This window comes from Oryza sativa, chromosome 12 (genome assembly GCF_034140825.1).
Source record: "Oryza sativa Japonica Group chromosome 12, ASM3414082v1".
Classification (NCBI taxonomy): Eukaryota; Viridiplantae; Streptophyta; class Magnoliopsida; order Poales; family Poaceae; genus Oryza; species Oryza sativa.
The window spans coordinates 5764020-5786135 of NC_089046.1; the positions used below are offsets into that span (position 1 = coordinate 5764020).

The 22116-nt window shown below is 38.9% G+C and overlaps 2 protein-coding genes across 3 annotated transcripts; one reads left to right on the forward strand and one right to left on the reverse strand.

The window, feature by feature from the left end:
• Positions 1–1664: 1664 nt before the first annotated feature.
• Positions 1665–9355, forward strand: LOC4351771 (uncharacterized protein At4g10930). 2 transcript variants are annotated; one of them, XM_015764204.3, is made up of 15 exons: positions 1665–1922; positions 2039–2179; positions 2855–2940; positions 3457–3547; positions 3709–3758; positions 4162–4231; positions 4331–4440; positions 4538–4603; positions 4709–5286; positions 5679–5772; positions 5918–7097; positions 7206–7280; positions 7438–7927; positions 8198–8832; positions 8989–9355. In XM_015764204.3, exons 2-15 carry the CDS (start codon positions 2111–2113, stop codon positions 9199–9201), a joined length of 3807 nt encoding a protein of 1268 aa, XP_015619690.1. In that variant the 5' UTR covers positions 1665–1922; positions 2039–2110; the 3' UTR covers positions 9202–9355. The 2 variants fall into 2 exon arrangements, with proteins under 2 accessions (XP_015619690.1, XP_066162344.1); XM_066306247.1 differs by lacking the exons at positions 1665–1922; positions 2855–2940 and having other exon boundaries at positions 2061–2179.
• Positions 9356–10274: 919 nt separating this feature from the next.
• Positions 10275–21327, reverse strand: LOC4351772 (putative disease resistance protein RGA4). The gene is made up of 4 exons (XM_015764203.3): positions 16926–21327; positions 16564–16658; positions 10881–11026; positions 10275–10701 (listed from the first exon to the last, which is right to left on the reverse strand). Exons 1-2 carry the CDS (start codon positions 21187–21189, stop codon positions 16585–16587), a joined length of 4338 nt encoding a protein of 1445 aa, XP_015619689.1. The 5' UTR covers positions 21190–21327; the 3' UTR covers positions 10275–10701; positions 10881–11026; positions 16564–16584.
• Positions 21328–22116: the final 789 nt, after the last annotated feature.

The following is a 22116-nucleotide window of genomic DNA, read 5'->3' on the forward strand; positions in this document are numbered from 1 at the left end:
ACAAATGTAAATGCAACAAGTAAATGAGACAAGGAGACAAGAGATTTTTCACCGAGGTTCGAAAACTCGCCGGTTTCCTACTCCTCGTTGAGGCGAGCCCAACTCCACCGCTCAACCACGAAGCCACCGCACGCCCCCTTCGTCAAGGGGTGGGCAAGGCGGGAGCCGGCCCACGGAGAGGACTACCCAAGCCTCGATCACTAGGGTAGTTATTCCTTCACTCCGAAGGTGGTGAACTCCAAACCACTCACAAACCGGCGCCGGGCCTCCTCCACAATCTTCTCGGAGAGGTCACTGGGCAACTCCTCCACAAGCCGTCTAGGAGGCGGCAACCTCCAAGAGTAACAAGCAATGACCTGGCGTGGAGATGATCAATCAAATGCCACACTAGCTCTACAATGGAAGCAAATGCACTTGACTCTTGGCTAGAACAATCTCAACCACTACAATGGATGAACACTAAGCTCAAAGGTGTGTGAGAGAGGTGCAAAGGGTGTACGCAATTGAATTGGGTGTGAAAAGAGTCCCCTTGCTGCTGGAGGGGGAGTATTTATACTCCCACCAACCAAAACTAGCCGTTGGGGGCGAAATCCCCCAACTCAGTGCTCTGCCGGTCTGACTGGAGGTATGTGGCCAGTCAGACCGTGCTACTCTACAACGGCTAGTTTTCTAGCCATTGTAGGGCTATCATTGGGCCCCACAGCCGTGGCCGGTCAGACCGGCCTCGGCTTGGTCAGACCGCCATCAGCTCGGTCCGACCGAATACGGCTCCGGCGGCTCGGGATCGGCCATCCCAGAGCATGCCATCCCGGCCATATGGCCGGCGGGTCAGACCGGCCCGCACCTGCCGGTCAGACCGGCCTTGAGGCGGCGGTCAGACCGGCTTTGTCCCTGCGGTTAGACCGGCTGCCCTAGCCGGTCAGACCGACACTAAGGCCACAGTCAGACCGGCACTTGTCAGGCCGAACACAGTGTAAACAGTAGCAAGTATGTGTTGCGAGATATGAGCATAAGTTTAAATGCAAATGACCTAATGTGGCAATTAAAATAATCTCTTTGCTAGGTCATTACCCCTCTTAATAGTACGGCAAAGCTATAAATAAACTAGCACAATTTTGATCGCCCAACGCCTCGATCAATTTAAAATGAAAACACTAGTTTACCGTCTTCTTTTCCTTTTGCTTTGCGCCGTCAATTTTAATCCATCAATGATCATCCATGTGCACATAAATAAGTGAATCTAACTCAAACAAATAGCTCAAACACAACGGTTAGTCCACAATTAGTGCTTGTCATTAATTACCAAAATTAACACCGGGGGCCTAGATGCTTCATCAGCTCCTCATTCTTTCTTTGTGCTGTTTGAGTGAGTTTAAGTAATTGATTGGTAGCCAGCTTCTAACTTCTAGCTTATTTTCTCAATTATACAATTTTCTCAGAATCTGAACTATTTAAAAAACTTCTAATAAAAAAAACTGCAGCTTACAAAAAACTCCTTCAAACATAAATGAATTGTAACTTCCCCCTCCCCTTCTCTCCATCCCCAAAAAAAGAAAAATCCTCCAGCATCGGAGCCCTCTTTTCTCCTCGATCCGGACCGTGCAACCCTGATCGTACGGCTCCAAGAAAAAAAAAAACCCAGGTGCGGTGCGGCTCACGTGGTCGAACCGACCGAGCCGCGCCGCCGGCACGGCACGGCCGCACCTCCACCGACCGCGGCGAGACGACGCGTCGCGACCTCCGCCTCCGCCTCCACCCGCCGCTGCTCTGCCTACTCGCCGGCCACCTCCTCACGCCGGCTCGGCTCGTCGGCCCCCCGTCTCGGGGTCGCCTGCTCTGCCCGGTGGCTACCCGCCGCCTCATCGCCTCGGCGTCGGACAACCCCAATCGGGGTGATTCCGCCCCCCATCCGATATCCTGCGGTAATCGAGCTCAAGTTTCCCCCCAATTCGACGGCGGGAGGCTGCAACCAGAGCTCAGCTCTTCCGTGCTTGGATTGGTCATTATTTTTTTTTTCTGCTGTTGGGATGATCTGCAGGGGCTCGTTGCTGGGCGCTTCTCTCTGGCGAATTGCGAAGGCTCGGCATCTGCAGCTGGTTGATCAGTAGCGATGTCGATGCAGATGGATGTGGATGGCGAGTCGAGTGGAGCTCGAGCTCTCGGAGACATGGGCGATCTGGTATGGCAATATGGCATCCCTTCCCCCTTTGCACAGTGTGTAGTTCTTGTTGCTTCGTTAGGTGCTAAACCTTAGGGTTTGCTGCTGGTATTGTCAATTTGAGTTGAGGGGAGCAACTAAACATGGCCGGGTGAATTTGGTTGGGGATGGATACCAGTGCATTAGAAGCTTAAAATGTTCTTATGCTACTCATACTACGGTTTGCTCGGAGCAATTCACGAATCGCTATAGTGCTCGTATTATTATTACAGCATGGGCATGTCTCAATTTTGAGTCAATCCCTGTTTGACATTTAATCCAAATTTTAGTTGGAAATGGTCTCTAGTATAAGAGGCCATACTGCTCTCTCCACTAAGAGTTAAGGGAAAGCGAGGGAGGCACTGATAATGGAACTTTGTATTATAATGGCTTTATATTTTCTTGCTCATCCCCTTATCCTTGTGCTACGAGGACTTCTCTTCACCAGCTTTGTTACTCCACTCTGGCAATTCAATGTTGTGAGCTAGTTATGTTGAGGTGGGATGCATTGTTCACCCAAAGAGTAGTAATTGTACTTTGCATAGTAGTTCTATGTTGCTGTGTTCTTGCTTTTGCAGTAGCAATGAACTTTGTACCTTCAGTCCTGATGTAGTTATGTTTTGTGCTTTAACATAGTCCATCCAAACTCACTTGCAGGAAACATATGCATTTGAGAATGAAAGTTGTGGAATTTGTAGAGACATTGTCATTGATAGAGGAGTTCTGGATTGCTGTCAACACTGGTAGGGTTTCATCATGGACCAACAATTATCCAACATATTTTTCACTTCTATAGCATTATTGCATAACTGCTTGTATGCATATTGCATTTGGCTCTTGATGGTCAGCGTTATGCAGCTAGGAACTTCCTTGGTCACAATATGTTACTGGAATGTGAATCAGTACGAGATGTCATTTGTTTATTTGATAGTTTCTTGTTTGTAAACTAAGCATGTCAGGGCATATAGGTTTTGCCATACATTTCTGTATCCCCTAGTTGTCATTACTTGCTTATCTACTTCATTTTTTTTCCCTGCATTTACTTTGTGATGTTTAAGTGCTCTAGTTCCAAATTGGCATTCCGCTCATAACTTTTTTTTATTGTCGAGTTCACGCATTGTATCTTGGTAACTGGACTGCTCATTCTATGTTCTCTGTTTAAAATAATTTGTAGCCATATTAGTACTGATATTGTATTTTTCAGTGATAAATGAAGTTTTTTTAATTCTAACAATGGAGAATTGGATTTCATACACCAGGTTTTGCTATACATGCATTGACAACTGGTCTGCCATCACTAATCGCTGCCCCCTTTGCAAAAGTGAATTTCAGCATATAACATGCACGCCAGTAAGTGAAAATTATCATTGGTGCTGACATTCTTCCATGGAAGAAAATAAGAAATCCTAATATCTGTGCTGACATTCTTTACATGGAAAAGAAATTTAACTTAATTCCTCAAAAGGTAGAACTGCCATGGAATATAATAGTTTATTTGCTATTTATTAAAGGTGTATGATACCACTGGAGCCAATAATGAAGATGAATACTCTTTAACCAGGTAAAGTTGAAAGTTCCTATATTTTAAGTTTGCATGCATACTTTAACATCTGTGAGCTTAACTGTCTTACAGTTTGGCTCCCTGTTTCCTCATTAGGTAGGCTCATGCTTTTCCCTGTTTTGGTCTTTCATCTCATAATGATACATGTTCAGCATTGTCATAATTACAAATTTAGTTACGGAATCACAATTCCATTAAAAATTATTTTGAGTCACCTGACCATGTTAATTATTGTGCATAACTATAATCAATGACATCATTTGCCTGTGACTTCGTGCCATACCATTATTGTGAAGTTCTTCTATGCTTCATAATCTTTCTTCAATTTATTTTCAAGTAATGCACATAGATATAAAATTAATGCCATATTCACACTCTCCAATTTGTATTTCTTATTGTGCAGTGGTGATGATGATTGGTTGCAAGGGGAAAGCAACACTCTTTCCTTCCCATCATACTATATTGATGCAGAAGTAATAATACTCAATAGGCTCTTCATTTTCTTTTAAAAATCATACTTATCTATCTCATCAAGATGATTTTGTTACTTGCTGTTTCCCCCCATCCTCCAGGCAGTAGTTTGTTTGGATGATGGTGATTGCAAGATTCGGAGTGGACTTGTGTCGGTGGAGGATGATTCAACTTTTGATACATCAATTGCTTGTGACTCTTGTGATTTATGGTACTTATAGCTATATTATTATCCAATTTAAATGTGTCCACTATTAGTTGAGACTTTATGACCATATTTGTTTTCTGATTACTAATCCTTAAGCCAGGTATCATGCTCTATGTGTGGGTTTTAATCCGGAAATGGCAACAGAAGATTCATGGTTGTGCCCAAGGTAATTCCATTTTTCTTACGTTTCATAACCCCTCACCACTAGTTATCAAGTATTCTTCGTTTGCTCTTCTTTTGTAATAATTAATATATCAATCCTATTTTATAGATGCGTATCTACTGAAGTGAAACACAAGGCAGATGCTATCTTGAAACAAAATTTCAGTGGGGACTGTTCAACTGGTTCTGATAGGACAACTATTGATGCATCATTTTCTGGGAGGGTGTCCGTATCTGTTGCTGATGAAGGTGAAACTGCCCTTGTTGTCTCAATGGTTGGTGTACATTCTGAAATTCGGGATGGTTTGAAGACTGAACAGAAAGGGTTGAATTCCAATTCATATCCAAGCTATTCCAAAGATGATCTGTTGAACGAAACTGTTGCAGATGCCAAAATATTGAGGAACTCAGATGGTTTCAGTATATCACACAATAGATACTCTGAAATGAACCTTGTCCACACGGTTTCTTCTGAGCCAACAGAAAGGCCATTGGAATTTTCACCAATACGTGAGTCAGCGCATACGTTATTTAGACCAGAGCAGGGTAACATGTCAAATGTACAGGCTCCATCCTGTTCATTTTCACAAACCAGCAAAGTACCTGAAAATTCAGGAGAGGAGAATGCATTGTTTAGAAACAATGCAAGATCTACTGTCATCGAATCTCCACAACTTTCTTCACCAGGTTTGTTGGTAGTATGCATATTCATGCACAATGTTTGTAAGCCTTATTCATCTAGCTCATCAGAAATTTGCATGCACCTACAGGTGCCTAACTTATTTTTTAACCACCTTATTTGAATGTTTGATCGTACCACCAGTTGTTGATAGGTTGATGTATTTGGATACCGTGGTTTCTGTGCTTACCACATCTATGAAAAGAAATTCCATGTCAACAATTGTTTGTCTTATTCTTTTGCATACCAAGCATCAGCAAGCTGAAAAGTGGCATAATCTTGTTTTTATACAATGCCCATCTTTTTTTTTTCAAACACTACAATGCATTTTTTTAGGACTAGACCCTATAGACATGGCACTGTACAGCCAACATGAATTATTTCTCTTTTATCAATGCAGCTGGCAATGTGGCAAGATCGAACGACATAGATATGATTGATGCAGGTGAGGTTCAGCAGATGAGAAGTGCTCCTGTCGGGCAGTTGACATCCATGTGAGTATCTTTTAAATTGTAATGCTGACTTTCGAGAACCGATTGTCCCACAAGATTTACATAGATTGAACAAAACATAGTGTGTTGCATATCTACTTTTCCAGTTTCATTTTAGTAATTTTCCCCTTATTCGTTTTTTTTTCAGGCATGATGGAGAATCTATCAGTGACATGGAAGAAGTTAAATACAAGGAATCAGGTGATGAAATTGGTCATCCTGCAAAGAGAGCAAGATCAGAAGTGCCAGAACAGGAAATTAATATGATTGGGAATTCAGGTATTTCTCCAACAGATGATCGTACTACTTCTAGTGCAGCAAAAGCTACAATTGGTGATACGCCAGAATTTCTCAGATCGGATAAATCTGTTCCTGATATAATGAGCATAGTTGAAGGAGAAGACTACAGCAGAGATCCTGGTAGAGAGTTGGCAAGGCCTGTAGGAAGAAGAGCAGGAGATAAGCCTGGCCTGAGAGTGAAAAAGATTTTCCGGAAGGAAGAAGGAAAAAAATCCACAGCTGTAGTTCAAAAGCTACAACAAGAGATCAGGGAAGTAGTTAGGGACACTGGCACTACAATACTTGAGAAGGAGAACGCTTTTGATGAAAAACTTTTGACTGCATTCCGCGCGGCAATTGGAAAGCCCGCAGATGAACCAGCGGGAAGAGCTAATCTTTCACTCATAAAATCAAGGAGGGCATTGCTTCAAAAGGGCAAGATACGTGAGAATCTGACCAAAAAGTTGTATGGATCATCCGCTGGAAGGAGACGAAGTGCATGGCACCGTGATTGGGAAGTCGAATTCTGGAAACATCGTTGCTCTTCAGGGATAAATCCTGAAAAGATCGAGACACTGCAGTCAGTACTTCAGTTACTCAAGAAATCCTCAGAAATGGATAAAGAAATTGCTCAAGATAAGAAGGGAGTGAATACTGACTCCATTTTGTCCAGGGTATATTTGGCTGATGCATCAGTTGTTCCCAGGAAGGATGATGTAAAACCTTTATCTGCCGTTGCAGGATGCCCACCTAACAATAGCAAGGCACCTAACAAACCCACACCAGGGACTGAAACAACCAAAATCAGTTCACCCAACAGCACTGGGAAAGTGTTGAGTTCTTCAATCATTAGTAAAGAAGCATCTAGCCGAAGAGAGAACAAAAATAGTCAGGCAGCACCTAATCAGCAGAACCAATCTGCTGGTGATATCAAGCATGACAAAAGAAAATGGGCTCTTGAGGTCCTGGCAAGAAAAAATGCCATTTCTATTACAAGCAAAGACAAATCTGAAGTTGCTGATGATCTCAAGGGAAACTACCCTCTCTTAGTATGTGTCTTCTTATCCTAAAAGATATTTCAAAAGAAGTTCATTGTAAATTTCTCTAGTATCATATTTTGTTTCTATTCATCTAAAACAGCTGTTTGTTTTTTTCAGGCACAACTTCCTGTCGATATGAGACCACAGCTCACAACTGGCCGTCACAATAAAGTTCCCCTTTCAGTTAGACAGGTGATCATTCATGGAGGCCTTTATTATTCATTTGCACCTTTTTAGTCAAGTCAATATTGAAGGCTATTTTGTTTACATAAGATGAATTTAGATTATAAATTGCACGTATGTATTTTCGTCCAATAGCCAAGTAATCAACTGAAGGTATTTATGTCAGGCACAACTTTACCGCATTGTGGAGCATTATCTACAGAAAGCAAATTTGTCTGTCATTCGCAGATGTGCAGATACTGAATTAGCCATTGCTGATGCTGTCAATGTAGAAAAGGATATTTCCGAAAGGTCTAGTAGCAAATCAGTTTATGTGAATCTTTGCTCTCAAGCTACTCGTCAACCTGCCAAAGGAAAATCGGAGAATGATGCTTCAGACCTAATTGAAAAAAGTGAATCAGAGAACGGACCATTACCACAGCAAGTTCAAACTGAAAATACTGACATTTGTAACATTGATACTGAAGAATCTTTAAATAGAACAGGCCACTCTGATCTTCGTGCAAGTCCCAGACAAACTATAAAGGGTGAAACAGGTGGAGATCTGGTGCCAGAGAAAACTGTTGGCTTCAGCAACGTGGAAGAAGCACTCAAAATGGCAGGCCTCTTGGACTCCCCTCCTAACAGTCCTGAGAGAAAGAACACCATAATTGAAGGTAATTCTGATACACTTTGTAGGATTTTCTAGGTTGCCTATCTTTTTTTAGGAATAGTACTCTTGTGTTGTTGATTAGCTGCATGCCTGTGTTGGGTTGCGGTATTTTCTGGTGGGCTGCTAGATCGTGTTGATACTTATTTTCTTCTTGATGCGAATATATGCAACCCTCCTGCGTGTTCTCTAAAACAACCCAGATCACTTTCCAATCTTTCCAAATTTTCGTCACATAAATATTTAAGTGCAAAGGATATTTTGTTTGTTAATGCAGGAGGGTGCATTGTTGATACGGATTCTGAACCCAGCAAAAAATTGCAGTCAACTTCTGATTCAATTGTGAGGGATATATCATCGCACAAAGATGCTGATGATTCCTCCATGCTAATTGATCTTCATGATGAAAATGGTCAAAACCTCCATACTGTAACATCATCTCAGCAATCAAAACATACTGGTGATGAGCATCAGAAATTGATACTCGGAGAGGAATCTACGGATGTAACAGCAAATAAAATTGTCTCAGTGAACTTGGATGAAGCTGGATGTAGTGCGGAACACGGAAACTCAAATGGGTCAAATAAAGAAATTCCAGCCGACACGAATATGCCTGATGAAGGTGCTGGGCATGTGGGGGGTGCAAAAGAGGTGAAAGTGCCAGCAAGTGATTTGTGTAACCATTCTTGTCAGGCAAATAGCTCTCCGACAGAAGGTAAAAAGGACAGCAAGATACCGATCTTGGACTCCACCGAAGATAGATCCTGCAGTAACAATGCAGAGTTGAACAATAGACTTCCGAACAGAAACAAATTGTCCACCGATCCAGCCCAAAGTGGGGATGATTCAAAGAAGTCAGCACGGGATCCAGATAATCACAAACCAGATTCCTCTGGTTCTATACATAAGAAGGTAAAACAACTTGTATGTTACACTACATTTTTTGTGCTTCGCTAACTTTAGATCCCTAGATTCAGAATACTAGTTAGTGTTGCATGGTAGTCCCTCTGTTTCATATTATAAACTTTTTTTAAAAAACTGCTTTGTTTGACATTTCAATGTATGCAGGTTGAAATGTTCGTGAAAGAGAACATCAGACCACTTTGCAAGAGTGGTGTAATTACCGTCGAGCAGTATAGGTGGGCCGTTGCGAAAACAACAGACAAGGTCATGAAATACCATTCTGACGCTAAAAATGCAAACTTTCTGATCAAGGAGGGCGACAAGGTGAAAAAGCTCGCCCTGCAGTATGTTGAGGCAGCTCAGCAAAAGGTTACATGACACAGCCGAATCCGTACAAATGTAGATCGTGGTAGTTGCCAAAATGACAATTCAGCAATACATAAACTCTGCAGGGGCATGGCCAAATGTAATTCGTCTTCCTATTTTTTTTTTACAAAAAAAAAAAAAGTCGACTGGTTGTTCGAGATTGCCATTGCGACTTGCAAGCAGCGACTGCATCACGGAATCAAAGGTAAAAAAAAAAAGATTGGAAGGGGCAAAAACCCAAAAAATAGTTTAGACCATATGAAATCTCAAAATTGTTAGGAAGAATTTCGATAAATGTAGATTTACACGTGCTTCAGACTAAATTAAGAAGTGTGCAGCTCGTATTTAGTTTATCGTACTGAGCAACCGAAGATAATGCACCGGAAGACAACGTATGATCAACATCTGACAATTCCAGGTCGTTTGACGTGGAGAATTTCTCCACAAATGGCACGTGAATGAAACGCAAGAGCCATTTCAATGAGCTGCTCGCCTCCTTTACAAGAGCTCTCACATACAATACATTAGTTTTAGGCTCTAAACTTTCTTGGCTTTCTGCTTATTAACTGTCCCCTGTTGGATGGTACAGTGGTCAGTAAAACCGAGATTAGTAATCGATTGTGATTTAGATAGAGATCATAAGGCTTTTCACGACGCAACCTCGTATGAAACTGAAATATATTTTGACGCGCCCTAGCCTTAGCAAAGTGTGTTTTGTAACAACATACATGAGGAAGCTATGAAAAACTGTCTAAAAGGAATAGCTTATTAAACATGTCACTGTCAGGTTCAACAAGGCATGAGCTGAGACGAGAATCTTTTGAAAGATTAAATTTTGCTATGATTTACCCCTTTCTATCAAAATACATTTTGAGACATTGCGAAGATGGATATACTCCCTCTATTTCAAAATGTTTGACACCGTTGACTTTTTAGTACGTGTTTGACCATTCATCTTATTCAAAAAATTTAAGTAATTATTTATTCTTTTCATATCATTTGATTCATTGTTAAATATACTTTCATGTACACATATAGTTTTATATATTTCACAAATTTTTTTTAATAAGACGAACGGTTAAACATGTGCTAAAAAGTCAATGGTGTCAAACATTTTGAAACGGAGGAGTATATACTAAAACAGAGACACAATCCAGCACTATACACGAGGACTTGGAAGGCATACAAGCTATACTCTAGTAGTATGATCCCAGGAAGACAATAAATTCTACAGCCAGCCTCAAGCACTAGAATTGAAATTCATCAGTGACATACAAACCAAAACTGCACATTCAAATCTACATTGTCCATGAGATCTCCAATTAAGAATCAAAAACTTTGGTTCTCCTGCTGGTATTGCTGCATGCATGCACTTGCACGCGTCAAACTGAATGTTTCTTGTTGTAAATGCATAAAAAGATGGAACAATCGTCCATAGAAAACCGTCATCAGTAAGCCCAGATGGAAGAATATGGTCTGCTATACTTTCCTGGCAACGCATGAAGGATTTGGCTACAGACGAATAGAAGTGGAGTAAGAAGCCAGAAGAATGTTAAGAGAATCAAATATCACTTTGAAGTTGTTTGCTCAAACTTTTCAGCATCTAACGACCGCAAAACTGTCTAGATAAATATTGTTTCAAAAAAAAAAAGGAAAGAACTTTTGCCTGTGGCTCAGCAGTGGGGCATTACCTCAATATTTACTGGAGCAACAACCGTCTAATAACTGGTGTTTCGTAGAGACCATTTGTTCACTGAACCAGCGTGATACTGACCCAATTCCCTGGACATGTTTTGATTCGTCCAACCAGGAAAATATTTCTTCATGGTCCGCATACCTGTTAATAAAGACATATTATTATGATACACCTTTTTAGATAAACAAAATAAGTGTCAACAGCATATTGTAGGATGGAAGCGATATATAAAATTAACCATATAATTCCCATCACGAAAGGAGTGAAAGCACTCATCCATGAGTATGGTACTAGATAAAATTCCATAACTAGAGTAAAAAATGGTGCAGGAAATGAAAGGAACATTTAAGATAGCTATAGAGAGCTAAACTCGTACAGCAAACAACGATTGACTTAGAAAAGAACATGATCCTTTCATTTAATTACTTAAAAGTTACAAGGGAGGAGCAGGTATTGATGGAAACGGTACACATTTGTGTGAAGCTTGCAGTTCATTACTTCCTCCGTTTCACAATGTAAGACTTTCTAGCATTGCCCACATTCATTTAGATGTTAATGAATCTAGACATATGTATGTGTTTAGATTCATTAACATCTATATGTATGTGGGCAATGCTAGAAAGTCTTACATTGTGAAACGGAGGGAGTAGCTCAGAATCTAACGTGTCTTTTGGGGCTACCAAATATGGTATATTGAAAAAATAGGTAATTTTGAATAGTGAATCTCTAAGTTGTCACTATATAGTACTGAAATTCAAAACATAGACCACGTAAAGGTATTCAGGAGGATCAATGGATCCAACAGTACTATTTTCATTCAGGCTTTTGATGATGTAATTATATTTTTTCTATTTCGCATTGAGATTGTTGCCTCGAAAAGACTTGGGATACTATCCCATTCTTTTATGAGGAAAAAAACATACACTACTAAAAAAAAGCTCATAGAGATCGGCGCTATAGGTGTCGGAACAGCTATTGGTGCCGGTTCTATTTTGGTGATAGGTGCCGGTTGCTAGTATTGGTGCTGACCAATAGGTGTCAGTCCGAAAACCGGCACCTATAGCCGGTTGGGAACCGGCACAAATGGCCCTTTTTGTACTAGTGATAGTTTCCTTGATGGGATATTGAGCAACTTTATCGATGCTATATTTGCATGTGCAACTTATTGTTCAGAGTTTTTGTAAAAGAAATGATTATTCAGAGTAAAAAGAGGAATTCATTGTTTTATCAACTAGGAAGAAAGCCCGCGCAGATGCACGGGGAATTTATATTTTTATCAAATATACTGAAAAATCATATATCATCATATTAACTACAAGAACCATATATTACCTCATAACCTAACTGTAAAAGAAGGAAATATTGATACCGTAAAATAGACCATAGATTTTGATATACTAAATGATAATGTCTATCATATTGAAAAAAAAAATCACTTTGTTTTAGTTATATGTAAACGTACCTATCATCATCCTTTACAAACATAATATGAGTTTTGATTTTTTTTATGTTTCTTTTATTATACATCTAATTCACCTATTCATGTTCATGGGTAAACAAAGGAATACTCTATATTGTCAAAATAATTTGTACTAATTGTTAACACAATTTATATGAGAACGACATAATTAAAAAGGATAAAATATGGTTCCATAAGAAATTTTCGATTGTACGGGCCCATTCATTTCCACTACAAAGAGTGGATAAAGTTTTGGATATCCGTGGCACGCTTTTCAAACTGTTAAACGGTGCGTTTCGTGAGTTCTATATGAAAGTTGTTCTAAAATACCAGATTAATCCATTTTCAAGTTTGTAATAATTAAAACTTAATTAATCATACATTATTACCACCTCGTTTTGCGTGAAACACTTAATATTTATCTTTATCTTTATCTTCAGGAGATTCAAATACCACCTATGTATGTATGTATGTAATTCTTTTTTTTTTGCAAATGGTAGTCTCTCGTGTCGTATGTACGTACTTTGTTATGTTTTTTGGTCAAATATTTTTCTCTCATATGAGGTTGGGTGTGCATATGTGTATTCATAGGGTGGGTGTGCACATGTTTATATGACTGTCTATGATTGTCTTTTACATCGTTAGTAAAAAAATATTTTCAATAAAATTGGCGAGGGTAGCATGAAGCGGCGCCATGGCAGCGTGGCTTCTTTGTCAACCTTGCAAAGAGTAGTCGCTACATATATACATAATTTAAGAAAAACCTTAGGGCTGCAAAGAAAGAAATGGAAAACTAATAGAAGGCGGTGGACCATATATACTCTCTTTTTTTTTTTTTTGTTTTTGACATCTCTTGTGTACTTGTACATATTTGCTGGTTTTTAGGAGTGAGGGATTATCTAAATAAATATAATTTAATGGCTAAAAATAATGGATTCATCAGTTTAAGTCCACATCGATGGCTAGATTTTTTTTTCCCTTATATTTTTTTGTTAAATTTTCTCCTATTTATTAGAGCATCAGATGGCATCTTACAAGTGTTTGTAGGAGTATAGGAATGCTATTACTCATACTCACAATCTAATTGTAGTCAACTATTATTTATTGTGATTTTGTGGCATTCTCAACTTACCTATCATTTTTTTTGTTAATGGTTACCCACTTAGTATCATCCTTTTATCTTTGGTGCTTGATGACACATGTGCTTACTGGATGTTAATTAATTATTAGGTGCATGTGCATGGATGTGTCATAAGCAATATAACTTGATGATTGGTAGACAGTGGTTTGTATATAGAACTTATAACATAGGATTTAGCGGGGACATATGATTGATATATTATACTCCTTCCGTTTCTAAATATTTGACGCCGTTGACTTTTTTAAGTATGTTTGACCGTTCGTTTTATTCAAAAAATTTAAGTAATTATTAATTCTTTTCCTATCATTTGATTCATTGTTAAATATACTTATATGTATACATATAGTTTTACATATTTCACAGAAGTTTTTGAATAAGACAAACGGTCAAACATGTACTAAAAAGTCAATGGTGTCAAATATTTAGAAATGGAGTAAGTACTATTCTTGATTCAAAAAGTATATTATATATACTACATATTGTGTTTTAGTACATAAGTAATAAATTCAAGGTTAAGTTGTAAAGTTCTTACCAGATTGGCTACGTTTACTGAATTGCTAAATGGTGTGTATTTTACAAAATAATTTTTATTATAGATTTTTCTAAAAAAATAAATCCATTTTCAAGTTTGTACTAATATTTAATACTCGATTAACCTTGTGCTAATGACCTGTGTCTTTTTGTGTGCCCTAGATAAACTAAGTCAATGAGCTAGATCGAACGAAGCCTAAGTAGGAGAAAATGGATATTGACATGATGTCAAATGAATATATTTGATCTTTAATTTTCTTAAAATATATGAATAGAGTAAACACATAGTACACGGAAATATATTTATGATAAATTTAGTAACAATAGGGAGTGAGTAATTTTTTGAAAATTCTGTACAGAGTTAAATTTGTTTTTATTTTGGAAAATGTAAGTCTAATTTAACTATAACAAAATCTATACTTTTAATTTACTTATATTTTTATGGATGTTTCAATGACATGCGCCTAATTTGAATACAACTCGAAATAGCATATATTTTTACAACTTAAAGCATAGTTAATATGAGTTTAAATTATTAGTTTGGTTTTCCATCTAATCTAAATGAGAAGAAAAAAATAAGGATGTGGAACCCGGCTTGTGTACATATGTACATATTTTTTCTTGAGGAATACCTATATACGTACTGTACGTAGGTACATACTTTTTCTTATGGAGGAATACCTACGGACCTATGTGCATGCATATTGGTCGGTAGTGGCATTACGAATTTACGACATGGGCCTTTTTACATATGAATTTAATTGGTAATTTATAAGATAGATGTAATGGTTGAAAATAATGTGTCCACCAGATTAAATGAGAACCGATGGTTGGATGTTTTGCTTTTTCCCTACTATTTATATAATTTATTAGAGCGCTACATGGTGGTCAAGAAGTGTTTATAGGGTATTATGTGGTGGCTGAAGAGTGTTAGTAGGAAGTTTGTCGCTTCAGGTACACACGTACCTCCTCTTCTTATTACTTTTGATCCCTTTTTCTCTTTATGAAAATATTTGCAACAATAATTTTTAAAGAAACACAACTTCTAAATTATATATTTATTTGTAACAATATATTTTAAATCGTCATAATTTTTAAGTTTTAAAATCATGCGTTCATTCTTTTTTATCTATTTGGACCATTGTGTTATTTATGATAAAAATCACAATTAGTATGTTATGATGTATGTTGTCTACTTCACTTGTAAAATGCATATTCTTCTAAGTTCTATTTACTATCCTTTGCATGTCATTCAAACATATGTGAAAAATTATAAAAAGAAAGTGACTATATATTATTTCATCATGTACCACTTCACTGGCATGCATAAATAAAATAGAAAGTGACTATATATATTGTTAGATCGACCTTTTAAAGCCTCACCGATAATAAGAGTGCCCGTGCAGCTGAAAACATATATTTTAAAATCATATTTTTTTTATTATACATTTTTTTGACCATATTTGTGGAGTAATAAATTTTGTTTTCCTAGTATAGAAAATCCTATTTTAAAAAATCATCTATGTTTTCTACTGACGTACGTATATTTTAGGGTGTTATAGCTTTCTTTTTCTTCATATACGTATGCATTTTTTTCAAGTTAACAATATCATTTTAATATTTTTTTATCATACGTATATACGTTTTTTTTTTCAAATGAAGAGTACCTAAAGGTTTTGTTTTTCCTATCGTTGTAAGTAAGTAAGATTTTCCGGTATAAACGGTTTCACTCATATGCACTGCATATCAAGAGGAAGTAAATAGATCTAATCTAATGGTCTAAAACAGCAGGTTCACCAATTTAAATAAAAATCGACAGTGAGATTATAAAATACCACTTGGCAACCTAGGAGCGTTTGTAGGAGTGCCACGTGACGGTTTAGAAGAGTTTGTAGGAAGATTAATGGACTTTTAGTATATAATAGATATATAGATATATTTCCCAACTTTAATTTAGTAAAGAGCTCGAGATGACACAGGTGAGACCAACATGTAATAATTTTGTTGGCTTCAAAATATAGGTCAATATGAGTTTATATCGATTCGATTAAACAAATACAATGGTTCATATAGATAATGAATTGAATATATATTAAGCGAGTTAAAAAATGTATTGCTTATTAATTATGCATGTATAGATGGCCACGCAGAGATGCAATACTGCACGCGGACGTCCAGCCGCATCCGTACGTTCATTGTGCGCTCGAATAAATATTTGTGGCTGATCGGAAGGTTTGGTTTTCTTTGAGATATGTGTAAACACGGACGTATATATACCTACGTGGGACCGTAGGCAGAAGAAGAGGCGGGGCCATAGTTTTCTGTTAGCTCCAATATCAATCTAATCTAACGGTTCAGGATATAGGACCCACCAATTTAAATGAAAATCAAGGGTTAGATGTTTCTTTGCCACGTGGCAGTTTAGGAGCGTTTGTAGAGTGCCACGTGACGATATAGGAGTGTTTGTACGAAGTTTAATGGACTTTTAGTATATAATAGATAGATAGATAAAGATAGATAGATATATCCCCAAGGAAATAAACTTACAATAATCTCCTCTTAGTCTCTTCACTCTCCATAGCATTCCTTTCCCATGATGAAGAGCGAGCTTCCTGTTATATTTATGTAGTTGTAGTCTGTGTCTGTCATCAGTAAATGGCCACCGTCAATAAATACACGAAGTAACAGCAGTGGGACTTAAAAATATTTGTTCTTAAAGCAGATAACAGTGTAAGCTTAAGTGATGAACAAAAGAAAGCTAAATCAGGGACATCGCATCATACTCTTAACAGGACAAGAAGACGGCAGTAGGTGAAAAGGGTAACAAAGTAAGAGCAGTAAATTGACTATGACATCAAGCAAGCACGCTTCAAAGCAAGCAAGAATGTGAGTGTGGAGGGTGGAGATACCTATTCTCACTCTGAGGATGTGGGCAATCTTGCTTCTTTCAGGGCTTCCATGTTTTCTAAATTTCTTCTTCAACTCTGAACCACATTCCGAAATATCCAGCTCCAACAGAGAGGTGGGAAAATCTGGAAGTGAACCGAGGAGTTGGCCAACACCAGATAGCGTCAATTTCTGGAGGGAGGTTAGGTCTCGCATGCTGGGTTGGAGAGATTCTAAGGACTTGACTTTGCGTATGTGTAGGGATTTGAGAGATGCACTGTTCTGCAGCAGCCAACGATCAGGTAAGCTCTTCATCTGTGACGCATCTTCAATTTCTAAGTGTTCAGTGTGGCAGAGACTCTTGAGAGGCTCAACAAGCAGCAGGGATGGAAGATCAATTGTAAGAGAGCTGATACGCAGGGAACTTCTTGAATCCACCAGATGCTCTTCTTCACCACCAGATACATATGGATTTACGGATGAACCAAATTTTGTGAGTTTAGCACAACGTCTGATTGTTAATTCAGAGAGGGATGGAAGGGATTCAAGCCCACCCAAGGATGACAGATTCCCACATTTCTGTATGATGATGATCTGCAGCGAGGTGAAATTCCTACTGAAAACTTCTGAGGGGGGGAGGGATACCAGGTTCGAGCAGTTATTCAGATTCAATACGGAGAGATTGATGAGTTGTTGCTCTTGCAGTGACACAACCACTATACGCTCATAGTCACCACATGATCTGATATATAGATCTTTAAGTGATGGTGGCAGGAACATTTCCCCAGCACCTCTCGGTGCCCTCAATTCGGGACAGCCTCCTATTCTTAGAGATTTGAGCATATTCATTGCTTCAAATGATATTGATGCAGACTCCAGATGTATACAGTTGTCGATGTGCAGGTTTCTTAGAGCTACCATGTGCTGCTTCTGCTCAAGAAAGCTGTCATCCAGGGAACATAAGCATGGGCAACTGCTGATAGCAACCTCCTGCAATTGGGCTAAAATTGTTTCATTGCTCTCGCTGCATAGCTTGCCCATCCTTGGAAGTTTAGTCCAATTAACATTTTTTATTTTAAATGACATCAGACTAGGAGGTAGAAGAGGTAATTCCTGCAGTTTGGGGCATTGTTTTATTTGCAGATATAGAAGCGATGATGGCAGGAACTTTTCTCCAGTACCTCTCAGTGCCCTCAATTTCGGACAGCGTCTGATATATAGATATCTGAGCATGATCATTGCATCAAATGGTATCGATGCAGACTCCAGATGTATACAGTTGTTGATGTGCAGGTTTCTTAGAGCTACCATGTGCTGCTTCTGCTCAAGAAAGCTGTCTTCCAGGGAACTTAAGCATGGACAATCATTGATAACAACCTCCTGCAATTGGGCTAAAATTGTTTCATTGCTCTTGCTGCATAGCTTGCCCATCCTTGGAAGTTTAGTCCAATTAACTTCTATTATTTGAAATGATACCAGACTAGGAGGTAGAAGAGGTAATTCCTGCAGCTCTGGGCATTGTTCTATTTCCAGACTAAGAAGATTTGGAGGTAGCAACAGCTCCATGGAACTACTACTAGACATATGAGAATGCCGGCCAATCTGCTGTAGCTTTGGAAGATTTCTCAACAAAAGATATCTGAGCAGTGTTAGCTCTCCAAGTGACGGTAGTTGTTCCCAGTTTATACAACTTTCTAATTTGATTGATACCAGTTTTCTGACAGAAAGGTTCTCAATCCAAAATGGAACGACGCACCCTTCATAGCCACAAATTCTTAGATTCCTGATATTAGTGTGTGGCTCAAGGTGTTGAAGAACCAACTCGTCTACAGTGTCATGTTCACCAGTATGTGGTGACCACTCAAGAGACAGAGAATGGAGATGCTGTTTTTCATTCAGTTTAGCATTGATGGCCTCTTCGTGGTTCTCAATATTCTCAACACCTTGAATATTTAGCTCACGAAGACAATGTAAGTTCTTGATTGAGCTCACTTTGTTGCCCCCACTTTCTTTCACATGGTATATACTCAATCTCCGAATTGATTCAAGTCTGCTTATAGGCAGCATACCAAACAATTTGTACGTATCCTGCCCATAGGCTACATGCCGCAAACGATAAAGGTTCAACATAAATCTCTCTTGTTTTGCTACACACAGCAAGCTCCTACGACAAGGAAATACCGTCGTCGGGCTAGAAATCGAAAGTAGTACCAACAAGTGATAAAGTTTGGCAATATGATAAATCCCTTTTGATGAGATGCCAAATATGTCGATGTAGCGAAGGTGTTTCAACTTTCCAAACTTGCTGGAAAAATCAAATCTTATTCTCAACCTTGAATGAAATAGCCGTAATGATTTTGTGCTTTCAATGATTTTTTGAAGTGTATTCTTTGTATCCTTATCAAGCTTAGATTCAGTAACAATGATGATACTGCGAAGATTCTTAAATTGGGATATTTTCTTGACCACATCGATAGAAAATTGAGGAATGCATAAAATGGATATGTGTCTGACTGTGTCCCGTATATCTTTAAACTTGACAGGACTAGTTATTCTTGCGCATTCACCATAGGATACATTTCTTGCTAATTCATGCATTAAGTCATGCATGACATAGTATTCTTCTTGGTCTAGACCATATCTATATACTCTGGACTTTAGATCATAGTATTCTTCTTGGTCTAGACCATATCTATATACTCTGGACTTTAGATCAAAGAATGACTTTCTAGTTAGGTCAGCCAATATTCGTTCTCCAATATCCTCGAAATTTAGTGTCTCATTTGTGGCCTGCGGGATCAATCCTGAACACATCCACATATGCACAAGATCTTCCTTGCGAAATTTGTGGTCCTCAGGAAATAAGCTACAAAACCTAAAGCAAATCTGTAACTCAGTTGGAAGATGTTGGTAGCTTAATTTGAGAACCTTCATAATGTCAATGTCAGACCCTTTAAAATGTTCCAAGTGTATGTGCAAGAAATTTTCCCAGTATGCAACGCTCATGTTACCTTGCAAATGTCCACAGGTGACCTTAATTACCAAGGGACATCCTCCCAGTTTCCTTGCAATTTGTTCTCCAGTCTTTTTGAAGTGGCTATAGTCCTGCAAATTCAAACTAGAAAATACATGATGATTGAAGAGTTCAATATTTTCGTCTTCTTCCAGTTCTCCTAATATCAAGCAATCTCTTGCAACTCCCATTGCTTTTGCAGCCATGTCTGCCACGGATGCCATACGGGTTGTCAACAGAATTCTGCTCCCATTCTTTCCGGACCGCAGAGGAGCAAACAACTTTTCCCATTCATCTCTTTTCCCTTCTTCCCAAACGTCATCCATGACAAGAAGGAACTTAACAGAGTTTAGTTTCTCTTTAAGTTCTTGCTGTAGTGCTTCCAAATGTTTATTGCTAGGTTCTCCCTTTGTAGCAGATTCCAAAATTTTCCTTGTCACTGAGGTTGCATCAAAACTAGTTGATACAGTAATCCAAATGACCTTGAAATGCTTTACAACCTCATCTTGTTGGCATATGCTCTGAGCCAAAGTAGTCTTCCCCATACCACCATGACCAATTACTGAGAAGATAGGAACATGATTAGCACTAGGCACAATTTCAGACTCTTTAACTGATGTGTCCTTGGTCAACCACTCAAGAATCCTTTTCTTCTCTGATTCTCGGCCAACAAACTTATCTACCGTTAACATGGAACCTGTCTGACGATCATTGCTGCTAGCCAAATGTCCCAGCTTTTGACTGCTAGAGGTGGCTCCATTGATGCATCTCACAACTTCAAGAAATTTTGTGGTACCTGCAGCAGCCTTGTCTAAACCATCCATAGCTTTCTTTAGCCTCTTGAGTGTACCACGATGAGTAAATTGATTCACAGACTTATCCAAAACACGGACATCCTTAATGGATTTAACAACTTTATGCTTCCACTTAGCAAGAGGTGAACCCCAGTCACTAACCTTGTAATCCTTGGCTTCCTCCTCAAGCTCATAGTACTCGAGCTCATCGATGGCGTCCTCGGCTTCCTCGACTGCATCCCTGAGCTTCCAGAACCACTGATCCAGCGCTACGCTGTGTTCCTTGAATCGATCTGGATCGACAACATCAAGAACTGCTTGGATCTGCAGCATCCCTTCCTCTAGCTTGTTCTTCATCTCCTCCATGCTTTTAGCGCTGAGGTAGCCATCAAGGTAGTTTAAGGCCCTGGTGATAATCTCCTTGATGACAGGAGCTGCCACCGATTTCCCAGCAAACACCACTGCAGCAGAAGTAGCCATGGCGGCGTGGAGAATTGCTGGTTGCTAGAGAAAGCTTCTGTTGAAGCTGGAGAAGCAGCTATGTGGATGAATTGTTTTCCTTTTTCAAATGGATTGCGTAAAGTCTCATACTCAATTTGTGGTTGTTGTATCCCTGTAATGCCTATTCATCATTGACGGGCTAGATATTTTGGGTCATGGGTTGTTGAAGCATCGTAATCAGTGATTGTTCTTCTGGCCCGCCAGGCTTGACCATCTTTATCATGAAACTGCCATACAACTTCCAGTAATTTAGATACCATATGTATAGGTCAAGCTGTTCTCATGGTAAGTTCAGTGCAACTACACTCGCTGAACTCAATCAGTAGATGCAAAAGCTTTATGCATTCTACCTGGATTCACAATTGCTTCCCAAATCACAATGATGATGAAACACATTATACCTGGAATCAGAAGCTCCAGCTCGCACAGGCGCACAAACATGCCAGCACAGTGCTTGCTACTCCTCTTGGCCTCCTCATCTGTAAACTGTAATGCCCCAGTTTTCACGATGCATTAATTTTTTTTAATAAAAACCTACTAGTGAATATCTTCTTTTCTAGTGCAATGCTAAAGATTGGTCTCCTTCCTTGGAGTCCTAAAGATTACATCCAAAATTCCTAATTGCACTCACATCATGAAATTGGAATACAACTTCAACTTCAATTTGGTCTTCTAACCTGCCAGGCTTCTCCTTATCTACATCATGAAATTGCAATACAACTTCCAGTAATAAAGATACCATATGTATGGACCAAACTGCTCAACGTCAAGGTTAGGTCAGTGCAACTACACTCGCCGAACTCAATCAGTAGATGCAAAAGCTTTACGCATTATAACTGGAATCTCAATCACTTCTATACATCATACCTGAAATTGCCAACTCGAGCTCGCATGGGCGCACAAACA

Excerpts from the sequence above, each read along its gene's own strand:
- LOC4351772 (XM_015764203.3), bottom strand. The coding sequence starts at position 21,189 with ATGGCTACTTCTGCTGCAGTGGTGTTTGCTGGGAAATCGGTGGCAGCT. Across the intron at positions 16,659-16,925 it reads CATCCTCAGAGTGAGAATAG|ACACAGACTACAACTACATA; the intron begins GTATCTCCACCC and ends TACTGATGACAG.
- LOC4351771 (XM_015764204.3), top strand. The coding sequence starts at position 2,111 with ATGTCGATGCAGATGGATGTGGATGGCGAGTCGAGTGGAGCTCGAGCT. Across the intron at positions 4,604-4,708 it reads GATTCATGGTTGTGCCCAAG|ATGCGTATCTACTGAAGTGA; the intron begins GTAATTCCATTT and ends CCTATTTTATAG. Across the intron at positions 7,928-8,197 it reads AAAGAACACCATAATTGAAG|GAGGGTGCATTGTTGATACG; the intron begins GTAATTCTGATA and ends TTGTTAATGCAG.